General features: G+C 40.6%; 1 protein-coding gene across 1 annotated transcript; it reads right to left on the bottom strand.

Moving 5' to 3' along the window:
• Positions 1-2215: 2215 nt before the first annotated feature.
• Positions 2216-17008, bottom strand: opn4xb (opsin 4xb). Its single transcript, XM_033618421.2, has 9 exons — positions 16057-17008; positions 14049-14182; positions 13148-13351; positions 10618-10789; positions 10258-10419; positions 7516-7623; positions 7193-7355; positions 5379-5525; positions 2216-5293 (listed from the first exon to the last, which is right to left on the bottom strand). Exons 1-9 carry the CDS (start codon positions 16221-16223, stop codon positions 4895-4897), a joined length of 1656 nt encoding a protein of 551 aa, XP_033474312.1. The 5' UTR covers positions 16224-17008; the 3' UTR covers positions 2216-4894.
• Between the last annotated feature and the right edge of the window lie 380 nt (positions 17009-17388).

Genomic DNA, 17388 nt, shown 5'->3' with positions numbered 1-17388 from the left:
CTAAACAGATCAAATGCAGCATACACTTTAATGCACCAGTGATATGAAATCAAACATATCATAAGTAATAGCAAAACACTGATGGGGACCATTGTTCTGCATCCAAAATGTAGAAACGTCTGCTGTGACAAAAGCATGTAAATGATGCCCCAGTGATAGACTATCAATTTCTTTCTCCTGCAAAAGCTGAGACAGCCAGATCAATTCAAACTTCTACTGAGACTGGATTACATTAAGTTTCTTGAAGGAACACACTCACATGATGTAGAGGCACAGAGTTATACATGTGGTTTATTTGGACACCTAAGTGTTCAGTAAAATCAGTTCATTTACCAGAAAATGGGCAAAATTACTTTAAAATCACGACTTTAATGAATGTGGTATATGACTGGTAAAACCATCTGACATTACTTTCTCACAAAAACAATTACCGTATTTGATCATAGTTGATCTGCACATGTTTGCACAGATTTCTTAATATTGAGTACATGATTTTGATGAAAACAAATCCCAGTCTAAACGTTATTAAAGTATCATGACTTCATACTCAGTATCTCTCTTCAGCTGGCCGCAAATATGCTGAAAATGAATGTCTAAACTTTATTGTATCTGCAGAAAGTACAGTATGTCTGAGGCATGGTCACAGTAGCACAAACAAAAGAAAAGCAGCAGCAAACAGCATCTCAATAAAAAAATCAAATCACGTAATCATCAGTGTGGCATGAAAAACATGGACAGGGAGCCTCGTAGCTCATCTGCTGGAGTGTGTGCAAAGGCTGAGCTTTTACTGCAGCAGTGCAGGTTGGCTGTCAAACTAATAGGAGAAGTTTTTTGTTTCAGCACTGGAGAAAATCTCTGGGAGAATGTTCAGAACGCTCAACCACAGTCTGCTGGTAAAAACTTAGGCTACTTGCCCACAAGTCTGAGAAGGGCCATCCAGTCCGGTGTTAGTGAAACTGAGAAACTGTGGAAGGAAGAAGAGTGATTCATCAGGTTAAAGGTCACACTGTTGCCCCTACAATAACACTAACAGCTGCCTCTCACTCTTATCTGTTTAATTTAACATAATAAATACTAACATAACCCCAAATAACACAGAGCACTTAAAGGAACAGTGTGTAAGACTTAGGGGAATTTAGGGCATCTAGCAGTGAGGATTACAGATTGCATCCAGCTGAAACGTCTCCCGATTAGAATTCCTTCAGTGCTGAATTATCTGCAGAGGCATCTTCCTCTCCAAAAAAAAAAAAAAGAAAGAAAGAAATGTGAATGTCCCTATCTAGAACCAGTGTTTGGTTTCTCTGTTTTGGCCTAGAGAAACGTGGAAACATGATGGTGCAATGTAGTGATCTCTGTGGACGAGGACCTGGTCCATATAAACAGCTCACTGTAAGGTAACAAAAACACAACAGTTCTTATTTTCAGGTGATTATACACTAAAGAAAACATACGTATTATCTGATTTCTGGCAATATATCCCCCTGACTCTTTCACACTGGACTTTAATGTGGTATGAGATTAAAATTATTATGCAAGTGACCTTCAGTAGGCCATGTGAGTTTTTTCTCGTCCCTGCCTGTCCGTATGGCACTTACAGCTGCACCAACTGTCATTCACTGATGATGGATCACTGTGCGTTCAACTTCAGCCCCAAAATTTTGTAACATGCTCTCTTACCTTCATACTCTCCTTTATTTCCACGAACACTGATTTACAGTTTTGCTAGATGACAACATGAAGATAAATAGGTAGATAGATCAAAATCAAACACTTAGTTTAATCAGTATGAATCATCTTGTCCTCTCACCACTCATGTGCTGCAGACTTAAACTAAATATAGAACACTGTATTACTAAATGTCATTAAGCAGGTACACAAAATATCAGGCCAGTGGTTTTGGCTGATCTGTTTTCTGCATGAAGAGAAGAGAAATAATCACTAAGTAATCATCTAGTACAAATATTTATCTCACAAGGACTGTCTCTGAATTGTTTAATGTGGAAGTGTACTTCACCTCAACCACAGTTAACTGGGCATAACCAGAATCTCTTTGTTTCACCATACACCATGTGGAAGAAATAAAGAATTGAGTAAACGTTGGCATCAAATGTGCTAAAGTCTTTTGTTATTAAATGTAATCTGGGGTTTTGCAATCAGTGAAATATCTGTGTAATCGTGTCTACTCTCCTCAGATTGATGAAAATGTGACAAAAGGTTGATTCAGAAAGTTTAATCAGCACATGAACTAACATGAAAACTGCTCCTCCAACTTTTCCTCTACATCGTTGCCTCATATTGTTATAAAACCAAGAGATGCACGAGTATCAAATGTTAAAACACAGATGACACCGACATCACACCAAAGGCTGAACATAACTGTGAATTAAGAGCTACTTTTTCTTTTAACTTGCAGTATTTGCTGCTGTGTGCTGCAAATTAGTCTGGAATGATTACACTTGTTAGGAATAGAAAAATATTAGCTAGTTAAAGAGGGTAAAACTGGACAATATTTCGTGTTTTGCACCAGGACACAGCTGTCTTTCAACAAGTTAGTAAATTATGTCACAAGAACGGTTCAGGGCGTCCAGTAGCTCAGTGGGCAGAGTGGGTGTCCCATGCACAAATTCAGGCAACTCTTCATTGTCATCTTCGGCGCTGTCAATTGCAACATGTCTTACCACTATATTTGGTCTTCTTGGTAAGACAATTGTTTTTTCGATGTATCTGGTTCTTTGTATCTCATCAATCCTCTTAAACTCCACTGTATCAACACTTAACTAGTCTGAAGTACAGTGTTGTACTCAAGGATTTTGCAATGTTGTGAACGCAACAAGTAACGCAAATTCAGCCAGTCCCCCTGAATTATGTGCAACCTTGCAATTTTGCACAGTCACCGCAACTTTACCGCAAATTTGACTATTTAAAAGCGGTAAAAGATCATTTTGCTACTACTGTGAGACCAGAGCTTTGTGACTTAAGTCACAGTCACACAGTGGCAGGGCTAATTGTTAGCATCACATAGCTAACGTTACCAAATGGTTATTAAGAGGTTGACAGCTGTCTTGCGGTTGGTTGGTTGAGTTGCTGCTAACAGCACAGTGTCAGCTGTTAGCTGCTGCAGAGTCTTGGCCCAAGCAGGAAAATATGACGAGTAGTAATGAGATCACAGTGTGCTGCGTCAACTTGTGCTAACAATGCAGAGAGAGCAGAAGGAGAGCCTCTCGTGGGCAAAGTCCTTCAGCACTGTGTTGAACGGCAGCGTTGAACAGCGGCAACAACATCCCAAACCCCCCAAACTATTATAAACAGATTCTAATTCTGTGGGAAACACTGAATGCTCATAACAATATGCTCTGAATGTGAGACAGCAGCAAAACAATTTTTGCAATAAAAAAAAAAAAAAAATTCAAAAACATGCGTTGCAATTTTATAAGAAAAGCTGCTGTGAAATCAGGCACGTCAGGTCACAGCAGTAATGAAAACAGCCCACGGAAATCATGTGCTCCCATTAAACAACCATTCTCGTGACATCACCAATTAGCTTGTTGAAAAATGCCTTGCTGGTGAAAAAGTGAAATACTATTTACTTTTCTAGAAAATCTAGGTGGATGTCAAGTTCATTTTAGTGTCATATCTTCCCTTAAATAAAAATCAAACAAACCACACTTATACTGTTCAGTGTTTCATCTCCACTTTAAGAACAAGAGGAGACAACATTCATCGACTGGAGTAATTCAGAAAGCGCCATAAATTAACCATCCAAAAATAATAATAATAAAATGAACACAGTTTTCACCAAACATCTTTGGTCATGCGTGTACTGAATATAAACTGAATACATTTAAATCACACTCACTCTGATCACTGGAAACAACACTGCAGCATTCACAAGCAACAAAAGCAGCACAATAAAGTTTGTTTTTGTTTATATGAGTAGGAATAGTCCAAGGGAACAGTGGAACAAATCACAGTGTCCACACAATACATGAGACATAATAAAGTCACCACAAAGAAAATTTTAAAAGTTCATTGTTTTATGAGACACATTTAACTCCGCCTCAGCCTCCTGACCAGTATTAACAGCCCCACGCTTTCATTACACCGCTGTCTCACTGCTAATAAAAAGCTGGAGAGGCCCACACTGTCCAAAGGAACTAGGCTGCTACCACGAGACAAGAACTGAATATATATACTTTATAAAAACATCCTCACAACCTACAATGGCTGTCCTTGCTTACAGTTGTTTTAGGACTAAGAATGAGCAGAAATCTTGCTTTTTTTGGGTCACATTTTTCCTCATTAAGGTGGATAATAAACCATTGTTCTTTCTTTGAACTGGTCTGGTTTCAGATGCAAATGTCTTCTCTTAAAGTCTCCTGCAGAAAATCCATGAAGTGCCTAAATGAATTACAATATAAACATTTCAGTTCAAAACTTCACATCACAGTTTCAAAATCTTTGGCTTGAGTAGCTAAACTAAGGATCCAGCATGTCAAGCTTGGCCCCCAAAATCATGAGAATACGTTGTTACACTGTCATTTTTGAGGGATCTAACAAAAATATGCTGCAGTCCATGCTGTTCCTCAGGGTGCACCTGCCCCTGCCAAAATCTGACAAATACTGCACACTGCATACCACAACCAGGTCATGCTGTTTCATTTTGCATACCAACGTTTCTTCTGCACTCCAGTTATCTAAGCAACAGAGTGGCATGGATCTACAGGATGAGTCAACAAGCAGAAACAGATTGTAAATGGTTCAGTTCAGTGGATGATTACTTTGTCCACAGCCTGGAGAGAAGAGCATTGTGTGGTCTGTGGTGACAAATATAGTTAATAATATAGCTTCAGTGGAAAAAAAATATGAGGGTTATTATTGTTCAGCGAGCAGTTGGTCAAGAGAGAAGCTCCACTGCCTCAAAGACTTCAGATGAGAAGTTCAGGCTGACAAAAACATTGTTCTCCATCGCCTCGACACTGTCTTCTAAGCAGACGCTGTCATGCTTGATGAGGCTGCTCTCAGACGTGGGGCTGATGACGATAATGCGAGGGACACCCTGAGGCGACCTGGGGTCAGTGCACTTGATTTTTCCAAAATTCAGAGAGTCAAAAGAGTCGCTCTTGTGGCAGTCACTGATGCTGCCTTTCTTCTCCCATGCATCTGAAATCTCATTGGTCAGACTCTGGCTGCGCTTCCTGGTGAGGACCAGTAGGGGGAGAGTGGCGACTGTGAGGGAGGTGGAAACCAGTTCATGGTCACGGTTGTTCAATGATTCATTCATGGTGGACGGGTACTGGCAATGTGAAAAAAAACAAACCTTAATAACTCCAGACATATCTGATTTGATGTCATACTTTTCTTGTATTGTGTTTCCTCACCTTCTCTGCTAGCTGGGTCTTGGTGGTCCTCCGCTCTAATTGTTTCTTATAGGACCTGCCTCTCGAAGACTGTCTGTATGATGGCAGGCTTCTGAAGGAAGCATCTGACTTCCTTCCCAAAGGCTCCATCTCTACATCCCTTAATACCTTTAAGAAAGAGCAGAATTGATGTGTGCTGAGCTAAAATAATAAGATGACCTTACCTCAACACGTAGTTTAATTTCAGGTAAAAGGTTAAACATGAACAAGTTTCTCTGAGAGCGAAACTCAAGAAACTAAAGCAACAGAATGATAACCTTTACATAATATGGTGATGGTCAAGCTCGGTAAGGTTCACATTTACTGTACATCTTATAATGGCACTGGACACGGCTCATAGAAGATGTTAAAATAATTATACCATGCAACAAGGTTTCAGTTGTAGATGATCTCATGAATAATGAAAGCAAGTGAAGATTCTGGGCTTTATCTTGGACTGTATTTAGCTTTTAGCCTGTTATGAAAAACTTCTTTTCTGATTCTCTCCCAAACAGTAAGGCCATGTTTAAAAAAAAAAGTTCTGCATTCAGACGACAACGTTTTGATAACAATCGCCGTGCACATGGATCAGCAAAAATGACCAAAAATGCTGCAGTATACATGCCAGGCCAGTAGTTGGCGGTGTGACTTTGCAATGAAACAACACGCGCCTGTGCACATGCACTTCCTTCTACAGAGCGGTGATGTATAAACAAACAAAATGGCAACCGCACAAACGTTTGTCTGGACGGACGACGAGGTGGAGTTGCTACAGTAAATCTTAAAACACTTTGCTGGAGAAGCGTTGATAAATTCAGTAGGGTGAGCAGCACAAACAGAGCTCTGGATCCCATTGTTGTTGTTGTGATGGTTGACTTTTTTGAGCATGCCTAGTGACTGCAAGCGTAATGACCATGTGCGAAAAGTCTCTGTTTTCAGAGGGACTGCATATTGCAAGTTTACATGACAGTGGCGACGGTGCTGTTTCCAAAAAAATAAACGTTGTGTTTTCAGGCACCCAAAACACTGTCATGTAAACGATTAACCAAAACGCAACTAAAGTTTACTGTTCTCAGTTGAAATTGTTGTCGTATAAACAGGACCTAAATCAGCTGTTTTGAACACTCAGAAAATGTCCAATGTTTTTTATTAAAATATCAATTCCTTTAAAAATATTTTGCTCATGCAGTCGCTCTTTGCAATATATTAGGCCACCTGTGCCAAGCATATTTCTGGAGGAAAATGTTTTTGCACATATGCAATGGTATGAGGTCCTATCCCATAAAATTTTGAGTATGAAACACTGATTTTCCTGCATTCTGGTGTATATTTTTTACACCAATCTGTGCCTTTTCTGCATTAATTTAAAGTGGAAATGTATCTATTTTTGTCAGAATATATTGAATAACAAAAGCACATGTTCTTTTTTTTTTTTTTTTTTTTTCTTTAAGGGTGTATATTTTTGGGCTTTTTGCCTTAAATTGTTGAGACAGTGGTGAGTGTGGAGGGAGAAGAGAGACAGACGATGACATGCAGTGAAGGGCCACAGGCTGGAATTAAATCCAGGGAGGCTGCGGCAAGGACATCGCCTTTGTATATGGGATGCCCACTCTACCTACTGAGCTACGGGGCGCCCCATGAATGCATATGTTAAGTATTGAGGGTGGACGTGTCCCCTGTGTCCTGGCCCCACGAAATAATGCCAATGACATCAGAATTCTTATGATTAACTCAGTGATAGTCAATAAAAGCCATCTTATAGGACAACAAAATACAGGTTTTAAAGAAAAGATTACCATGTCAGAGGAAGCTGAAATGAAGTGAGTCCTTGATGCTGTGGACTGTCTGCTAATGATGGAGTCCCTGTACGAGGACTCGCTGATGGAGGAGGAGATGCACTCCTTCCGAGGAGTGGGAGACAGAAACCACAGGCAGGGAAACTTCTCTGCCAGAGTCATCCTGATAAAACACACAACAACAGGACAACATGGATACCCTCACTTTATTTTGAAGTCTTGTAAAATCAGATATGAACAATACAACAATACAAGATATAATATGGGATGATAAAGAGAGTGAAGGTAAGACAGAAACACAATGACATTGATTCATCATTTACCTGTATTTGTTGTGTATGATAGCATAGATGAAAGGGTTGTAGATGGTGGAGGCTTTTGCTATGATTGCAGGGACAGCCTTGGAGTACGGTGACAGGATGTTTGCATGCCTAAATAAACAAAGAACAACAGCAGTTTGAACAAAATATGTTTATCTCGTAGTCCTTTGCTGGTAGCGTGAAAACACCACATGCCCACCGCAACCCAAAGTTCCCTTTATCTTTCAATATTTTGTAACATAATGAAGGGGCATACTGGATCAGGGATTAACTAAAAAGTACCAGCTGCCACAGAGCGGTGGTTCAGTCTATCTGATCGTGTGTGTGTCTGTGTGTGTTTGTGTGTCTGTGTGAGGATAACTTTCCTCTGTGAATGAGCAAGGAAAAGATGTGATTTTAGAGTTACATAACTACATCTCATCCTTCTGTATGTCCCAGGAGAGACATGTGGTTTGGTGAATGTTGTGATAGGTTGGATAAGGACATATGAGCAACCTCACCGTCTGTTGTATGTCACTCATACTTGGCCTTTGGCAGACACAACATTATGTAATGACATATTCAATGCCATTTTGGGAGATTTTTATCCAAATAACCAGCACACCGTCCATACTCCAAGTCAGAGTGGACCATGGCGGTTATTGGACTTTAATACAACATGTCTGCTGCACGTGGGTTTCCTCAATGTTCCAAGCTGAACCTCATTTAATTCTTAAAAAAGGGGCTCTATGCAAAATTAAGAGCAAATGATTTCTCTGGACACGGTTGTCAACATGAAGGTGGGTGAGCTAGTGGCTAGAAGTTAATTGTGCTAACTCTATAAACAGCGCTTAACACGTGGCAACAGTGCTGTCAGAGCTAACAGTGAGTAACCCATAGGGGAACCAGGGTGTGGGCGTTGCACACCCATGACAGCGATGCCACCCCAATATCAGAAGTAACTGCTTTATAAGTGCAGTGCAAAGTCGCAGCAATGAGCTAGCCAGTGGGATATACACGCATATTAATGCATGTATGGATGGACCAACTTAACACACTTTACAACACATGCAGGAGTAGTGTGCCTTCATTTCTACTTAGGACACCATTACTCCACTATATCTTTACATAGCAAATAGTTGCTTGCTGCCATATTAATGTTCGTAATCGCCACCTACAGAACCTTTAAAGTAGCAGGCACATAGAATATGATAAGATCAAACAACACTAGATATATTTATGCTGCAGTTTAGTTTGTGACTGCTTGTACAAGGAAATCTGAGAAGCAATGGAAAGACAGAAGAGAAAGACACTGTTCCCATACTTTTTGTAAAACATCTGTCTGCTCTAATGCAACAGTTTGCTACTCACTGACAATGCATTGCTGCACTTCATCTATCATAAAAGAAACTAATGCCCAGTGTGTATGTTTCTTAAGATATACACAGTAATTCACACTTTAAGATCTAGGCAAAGAGAAAATTTTCAGGACTCTAGTGGAAAAATGGAAATTAATTTAAAACTTTGAATGGTTTCTCTATAGACATGTATTTAGTGCAGTGGTTCCCAATCGGTGGGTCGCGGTCCAAAAGCGAGTCACAGGTCCATTCTGAATGGACCGCAAGTGACTCGGGAACTTGTCAAATTTGTTAAAACAGTCTTAATTTTTGAAGTACAGTGAATTTCCAGCACAGAGCTTTTAATCTGAAGTGCCGTTTCCTGCTGTAGCGTGAGAGACTAACCAACAGCTGCTTGACAGAGACAGTAAACTAGCTCAATGACATGGCCAAACACAAGCGTGAGGCTGAATGTATTGAATTTTGTGGACTTTGGATTAATGACTAAGGAGAAATCTGGACCCTGTGGCTGCACCAGTTTGGAACCACTGGTTTAGTGCATGCAGGACAGCAGAAACCTTCTTCTGTTTAAACCACATCATGGAGGTTGTAAACCCAACTACAAGTGCTGTTGTTGTACCTCCACAACAGCTTTTCCATTTAAAATTTATTGAGCAACATGTTTAGCATGTTAACATGAGGAGCACGCTACACTGCACATAAAGAATATCTCTAAATATCACTGAAAACTCTCTCAGCCGGTACAGAGAATGTGTGCTCAAATGAAGCAATGGACAGTGTTACCTCAAAATAGGGAAGGCATTATATCAGATTTTCACCACACGGGTATCTTGTCTGAAAGAATCACGATAACAATATTATTGCAATTTTTGAAGACATTTTTGAAAAAAAAAAAAAGTTTTAAATTCATGTTTTACTTTGTTTACTAGCCATGGAAGCTATGGAAAGAACGAGATTTAAGAGGATTTAAGGGGCACCAGATTATTTACATGATATTATTAGAAGTGTATTATTAACATGATATCAATATTTCATTTTTTAAATATCACACAACACTCCAACAGTGAAATGTGTCTCCCCCTCAGCCACGTTTTCTGTGTGTTGTGTGTTTACTAGTTAGTTGCATGGACTGTAAATACTTTGGGATTTTGTCATCTTCATTAATTTTTCATCATGTGTCTAACAATGTCCCTTGTACATACACTGAGCACACACTGGTTACACCGTCCTAACCATTACTTCACTGACAATGGACCATTATATGTATATTGAAAAGTGACTGGTTGGAGTCACAGAGCACTGATCAACATAGCAGAGGTGTTGATAAAGGTACATGCAAAAGAAACAGAATACAAACACACTAAAACCATTATAGTGAAAACATTTTAATCAATGAAAGAAGTCTTACCCCGCCCAGGAAATCAGTGTGACACAAGCATACGGTGACCAGGAGAGGACATAAACCACAATGACGACAAATGCGATCTTAGCCAACTTCCACTCGCTCCTCAGAGACTTCTGCTGGATCAGGGTGGATTTCCTCACCTGAGTGCCCAGACGCTCGACCTCCCTGTAGGTGGAGCAGCATGGAGGGGGTAGTTAAAGAGAGAGCTGGACCCCAGAGCAAAGTTCAGGTTATTCATGTGATACTCGAAGGTTTAGCGAATTCTTTAAGAGTCTGAATATTCACTTCTTGAGATATACTATTCATACAGTGTGACAGCAGTTTGGGGCTCAACATACACATACTCTTTGATGTAAGAGTTACCTGCCAGTCTTGCGTATTGCCAGAAACATAAAGAGATAGCAGTAAAAGATGATTCCCAGTGGAATGAAGAAAACAAAACAGCACAGCATCATAGTGTAGCTCCTATTGGCCAATGTGTACGTGACGTAATCCCATGTGCAAGATGTCATCAGACCCTCTGGGATATAGGAGCCTAAAATTGTTGAGAGAACATCAGGAAGTAAAATATCAGGTGAAACATCAATGGTTCTGCATTTTGTTTGACATAAGCAGCCCAGTCGCCAAAAGGAAATATTCACGTTGCACGTCTACGCAAACCATGAACAGGCTACATTTGCACATTTTATAGAAATCATATCAATGTTTCTAATGTGATGTAATATATAATGTTATAACCCCGGTCATTTTTGCACTGATGTGCTTGTATTTTTCTGCCAACAGGGCTACCTTCTTGAAGGTGCGTCTTAAACTTATGATGGCTTGCCTTGAGTGATGACGTTTAAAAGTAGCGGGCTGATCCACAGCTGAAGTCCCCTGTTATTTTTGCTGCATGTGTTTTTCCACAGCAGGGCAGATAAAAGAAGTTTACCTGTTGGAAGTGAGCTGTTTGCAGAGGTGCAGTAAGAGCCTGTTGTCTGCAGCTCTTCATCAACATCTCACTGTGGCTGCTTCTGCTCTCACTTCCCCCCCCTGCCATATTATTAGACTTGTCTTAATTGAAGAGAAGCTGCTAAGAAAGTTCTGCTAATTTAGTAACACCACATTTCATTTCCTATAGATTCTTCACAATAAAATTCCCCCCTTATTTTGGTATGTATAAACTATTATTCTGAAGCACCAAAATAAGGAAATGTTGAGTTAATAATAGTAGTGAGAAGCCCTTTTTGTTTGGCACTGCCATGTTCTTATCTCTTGTTCTGTATTGTCAAAGTTTATGTTAGAAACTCGCTTTTGTTTCATGTTTGTTTTCGTTAGGTAAGTTTAGGGTCCATGAATATATTTTGGTATGTTGTTTTGGGCACCACTCAACTCAGGAGTCAAATAAACTGCTGACTTTGTTGTCTAAAATAGCCCGTAGCTGGCATTCTTTGGGAGTGGGAAGAGTGGGGAGTCACAGCATGTTATGTCTACGTGCCCCTAGACCGGGGTCTTAACAATAAGCTGACTTTTGCAGCAGGATGTGGTGGGGGTGGTGGATGGCATAATACCTAAGTGAGATGCCTGTCAAAGTGCAGACCACTATTTGAAACCTACAACACTTAATCCTTTGAGTGTTTTTCCACGGGTATTTGTGGCACTGAACTGCACATCACAGCATTTCTCAGCAGCATTTGTGGCACATTACCTGACTTTTTTCCACCAACACATCGGAGAGTTTCCTGCAGCCTTTGAGCCACAGAACCTGAGTGTTCTTGGCTGCTGTTTCCCAGTTGCTTTTGCTACCAAACGTTGATGTTTCACGCCAAAATGTGATCTTTTCCTAACCATAACCAAGTGACTTTGTGACTAAACCTAACCACACAATCACACCACACCATGTTATTTTCAACTACGAAACATTACAAAACTCCATCATCCAAAGTCCATCATCTCTCACAGTGACATGACTGTAACCACTGCTTCTAAAGGCTTGGCAAATGCAACTCTCTGTACCTGGGTGTCGGCCAGTCATCTTTGTCTCACCTGCAGCTGGTGCAGAATGCTGCAGTGAGACTCCTCACTGGTGCCAGAAAAAGAGACAGCATTACACCAGCGCTAGCATCCCTGCACTGGCTACCTGTCAAATACTGGATTGATTTTAAGGTTCTTTTATTTGTTTTTAAAGCCATACATGGGCTGTCAGCCCAGTTTATTGCTTAACCTCTCTGCCCCTACTCCAACTCTCGACCTCTTAGATTCTCAGAACAATGCCTTTTAACTGTCCCGTGATCAAGGCTGGTGGGTAAGGCAGATCGTGCCTTTGCGGTAGCTGCTCCAAAACTCTGGAATAACCTTCCACTCTAAATCAAATGTCCACCCTCCACTGACACTTTCAAGACAAATCTTAAAATCTACATGTTTTCAATGGCCTTTGGTTGTTTACAATGGTTTAATATTTTAGTATTTTATAATCTTTTTTTACGTATGTAATTGTTCTCACCAGAGTTATTCTGTTTTATATTTGTGTACATATTGCTATGTATTTGTGTCTCATTCTTAAAATTTGTACAGCACTTTGGTCAACTGTGGTTGTTTTTAAATGTGCCATAAAGATAAACTTGATTTAATTTGATTCGATCACCACTGTGTTGAGAAACAAAGTTTTAACGTCCAAAATAATGTACAGATGTAATGTATCTCTGGTTTGCAAAAACATACAATAAGAACATTTTTTTCTGCTGACTGGATTGACTTCTTGCTTTGATGTGTATGTGAACGGAGATCAGTTACATTTATCCGAACATCAGGGTTTTTTTTTTTTACAGCACAGGTCATTGGCTTGTTTGTCTTAGACTCTCACATGTACATGTACAGCATGATAAGAAAACACATCCAGGTAGAGGAAACTCACTCCAGCCAACAAGAGGAGCCAGACTCCAAGCCAAAGAGTAAAGCCAGACCATGACGATGGCCAGGGTGGTTCTTCGTTTGGAGCCCCAGTGCATGGCCTGCAGAGGCTTGGTGATAACCATGTAACGGTCGATAGAGATGGCCAGTAGGTTGATCATGGAAGTGATGCCAAACAAGGCACCACAAAATGCGTACATCTTACAGCCTGCAGAGAAGGAACACACATATGAATGACAACCACAACAAGAGCAGAATCCTGTTTCATCCAACACATTCTCACTCCGATCTCGTCACATATCAACGGTTGGTCATGGACTTTCCACGTCCAGATACCACGGGTGCATTGGTTGTTGATGCTCTGGTACGCCGCATCAAGTTATGTCTGTTACATGCATTGTCTTCTTTCAAAATACACTTCCGTTTCCACAGGAAATTTACTATTTACATACAGACGCTTTCAAAATTAATGCACTACGTTGGTACAACAATGCAAATTGACGTTTTTGTTCCTCCAGCAACTAACGCACGTGGTTGGGTTTAGGGAAAAAGAACAGGATTTGGCTTTAGAATCTTACATCACTCTCACGGGTGAAGTTTAATGTTTGTTGGACCCATCCACCACCCCTGCCACCCACCCTACTTGGACTTTCACTGCCTTAACCTTCGTTCTTGTCCCACTGCATTTCCCCCTGATGCCACCCAGCACTGTTAAATCATAACAGCAACCGGCAAAATATCATGCAGACGTTAAAGGATGGCTTTTTTTCGTCAGTGTCTGACGCCGCAAGTCACTGCCAAAGCGTTGGATTTCGACGACTTTAGAGTGAGACTGGGTTGGTTTTATCTCATATGGTTTTGATGTAAAGATTCAGGCTCTATTAGAAAACAAAGAAGAATGTTACCCATTTCTCCAAACACCCATTCCTTGTAGAGACAGTTGATGAAGAAGATGGGGGACTGTGTGAAAGCCATGAGGAAGTCACTGACCGCCAGGTTCATGATGAAGTAGTTAGGCAGGTTACGGAGCTTCTTGTTACTACACACCCACACACACACACACACACACACACACACAGGAAGAAAAATAAGGGAAGTTTTGTGATCAGCGTGAAAAATATCCACTTTTTTTGCCCTTTATTTTCTTTTAGTCAAAATCTGAGCTTTCGACTTCCTCTGAGTCACTGTATGACTAGGTGTACAGCCTATACATAATGTTCTAGAGATTTTGATCGAGATGTTAAAGAGCTAACGGAATTACTCAGGCATCTGTTAGCTTCTCCTTTGGCTGTGTGGTTTACCAAATGTCTGTCAGTCACGTCTTTTAAGGGGAAAAGGGTATGACTTTGGTTACACTTCTGTTGTATCTGTCAGTATCTTTGACTGCATAACTCAAGAACGGTTTAATTGTCAGCATGAATCAGTGATAATTTGTTTAACTGATCAACTCTGTGTGAAACTGCATTCAGGACAACTTGATTAAGCAGCGTATTGACCTGCTGTCTGCCTCCACAGCTCTTAATTGATTAAACTCTGTTTCTGCGTCCGTCGAATTAAAAGTGGCTGTTCTCTAATTGAATGCCAAACAATCGGGTTTGGTGTGTGAGGTCATCCAGTTAACATGTTTGTGTCTGCTTTTGAGCATTTGTATGTGTGTTGTAGTGCTTGCCTGTTTTTATATCACTGCTGGTGTATCTGTGTGTTTCACTTCATTCCTGGAAAATCATCATATCGGGTGGCATCTCACTTGAAAGACATTGATCTCTCTCTCTCTCGCTGTGTGTGTGTGTGTGTGTGTGTGTGTGTGTGTGTGAATTTTCTTGGAACCCATAACATCATGTGCATTTCTGATTCAGTAAACACAAATTATCAGCACAACACAATGGAACCCATCTAATCTATCTTCAGTGATGGACAGATGGAATATAAAAGCTCCTGACAATCCCCAGCACGCGCGCACACACACGCACACACACACATACACAAAACTGTGTCTGTCTCTGACCCAGTTTCTTAACATCAGTGGCACAATAACAGGTCAGTGGTGGTCCAAATTACACAATAAAAAAAATATGCCTCTTTGACTTCTCAAAGTACGTTTAGTAAGTTTACATTTAAGAGTCACTCATATTGTAGAATGGCATTCATGTGACTATAAATGAACTGTGTGAACTTCACATCTGATTGTTGTGTGAATTTGACAGTAAAAAAAATAATAATAAAAAAAGGCATATTTTACTAATTCAAAAAGTACAACAATATAAAATCAATTTTTACACTGCTTGAAAATAATTACATTTGTGTAAAAGCACAGCAAAAAGCCTAAGTTGTGATCTTATATCATTTATGACCTTCTAGCTGCAATGCAGAAACATATTTTCATCAAAAATGCTGTGATAGTTTCACAATATTCAAGACAGAATGTGACACTTTTTCAGTACAGTACATTTCTCAAGGATACAGGACAGATTTACTCCAGCGATGAACACCACACCTTTCTACTTTGTTGCCATGCAACTAAGATGATGTTTCATGCAGGGCACTAAGATGCAAAGATTATTTAACTGATAATCACCAGCTTTTTGAAAACCCCTTTGATCCTCTGGGGATATAAAGGCGTGACAGATACTGACCCTCACTCTGCAGTGAATTAAAGACAGCAAAAAGCCTCTCCACTTTGACTGAAAGGTTGTTGCCTCCTAAATCAGACACATAAATGCGTTTAAAACAGCCACAGATGTCCCCTTACACATCCACACAACTCAGTCTGTCTCCAGCTCTGTGAGAATATAACATCTCTGAGTGATTACAGCATCCCCTCAGGGAATGCTCGGATTATATCCACTGAAAAGAACAGACACACACTGTGACTCAACGTAAAGAAACAGCAATAAACCACTCACACAGACCCACCTATAGAAGGCGAACATAACTAGCGCATTGCCAGTGATGCCCAGCATCCCGATGACAAAGACGAATAAGGCGACGATGTAGTGAGCATGGTCAGGCACATCCACCTTGCTGAAGAAGCTGCTCTGGGTGTGTGCTTTCTCTGGCTCCATGCTCTCAGTGGACCACATGGTTCAAACACCTCATCAGGACTGCCAGCCTTGCAGGATGCACTGGGTTTACCAGTCTGTAAACTTTGCTTTGCTTCAGTCTTGCCTCCATAGCAGTATCATTTGCACAAGAGATGCAGGGGAGATTTGTGTTATGTTCTTTAGATCATGCTACACTGGGGTCTAGATGGATCAAGATTCACTTTACTGATGGGAGCTCTTGTTCTTCCTGTTATAAACCATCCATTTAGTACTATGTGCTAAATATAAGGGAGCAGGTTCACTTCATGAAGATGTAAGATGTCTATATCGTCACTTCTAGAGTAAAAGCTGAAAGAAAAAAGGAGCGATCCATACAAAATGAAGTGTTTCTTATGATGCAAAATGTTACGTCATTCAGAAAACATCTGTAGACAAATGCAGAATGTGAAAAAATTACTGTTCACCCAGTAGTATTAGATGCTACATCCACAGTCCACAGCCGCTCAGTCATTAGTTATCTCCAAATGTCCCTCAGAAGCAACATCCATGTTGATATTCCACTCTGCTGCAGTTCAACAACTTGTCCTCCACCTCATATCTCCAGTGTGATATTTGGATTATGGAGTTGATAATGTACATCCAGTATATTAAGTCCCCCACTCGTTGCACATTGTCACTGTCCGTCCAATCAGTGTTAGCCTACAGCCTCTTCACCCGTCACACCAGCTGTGTGCAACAAGCCCTGAATCAGTGGCCTGTCTCTGATTATCTTGCCAACTAGCGACTCCTAACCTCTCATCTCTCTCTCTCTCTATGTGTGTGTCTCTCACAGCCCTGCCCTCTTGTCACACTCTCTCTCTCTTTTCCTCAAACACACTGACTTCCTCCCCTCTCTCTCTCTCTCTCTCTCTCTCTCTCTCTCTCTCTCTCTCTGATCTCTCTGTCTCTCCCCTACTCACCCTTCATGTAATATGGCCCAGCCCTGAGCTCTTACCCTTAAACTCCCACATTCTTACATAACGGACATAATGTTCACTAATACTACTAGCATTAACAGCCATTCTAGACTTTGTAAGCTGGACATGCACACGATGATGTATGTGCGTCACCTTTCATGTCCATTGAACCCAGCCAGCCTGCAACTCATTACAGCAGTCAGTTCATGAGCTGACCGGACTGTGAAACCTCTTGCATGCATGCGAGC

Source organism: Epinephelus lanceolatus, chromosome 9 (genome assembly GCF_041903045.1).
Source record: "Epinephelus lanceolatus isolate andai-2023 chromosome 9, ASM4190304v1, whole genome shotgun sequence".
Classification (NCBI taxonomy): Eukaryota; Metazoa; Chordata; class Actinopteri; order Perciformes; family Serranidae; genus Epinephelus; species Epinephelus lanceolatus.
Note: the sequence above shows the minus strand (reverse complement) of the source record. Positions and strands in the feature narration are given on the sequence as shown.

What these genes read in the sequence shown, in the direction of transcription:
- opn4xb (XM_033618421.2), bottom strand. Translation starts at nt 16,223, where the DNA reads ATGTGGTCCACTGAGAGCATGGAGCCAGAGAAAGCACACACCCAGAGC. An exon ending in GTTATGTTCGCCTTCTATAG is followed by an intron (nt 14,183 to 16,056) that starts GTGGGTCTGTGT and finishes GTGGGTGTGTAG; the next exon opens with TAACAAGAAGCTCCGTAACC. An exon ending in GGCTCCTCTTGTTGGCTGGA is followed by an intron (nt 10,790 to 13,147) that starts GTGAGTTTCCTC and finishes CAACAATTTTAG; the next exon opens with GCTCCTATATCCCAGAGGGT.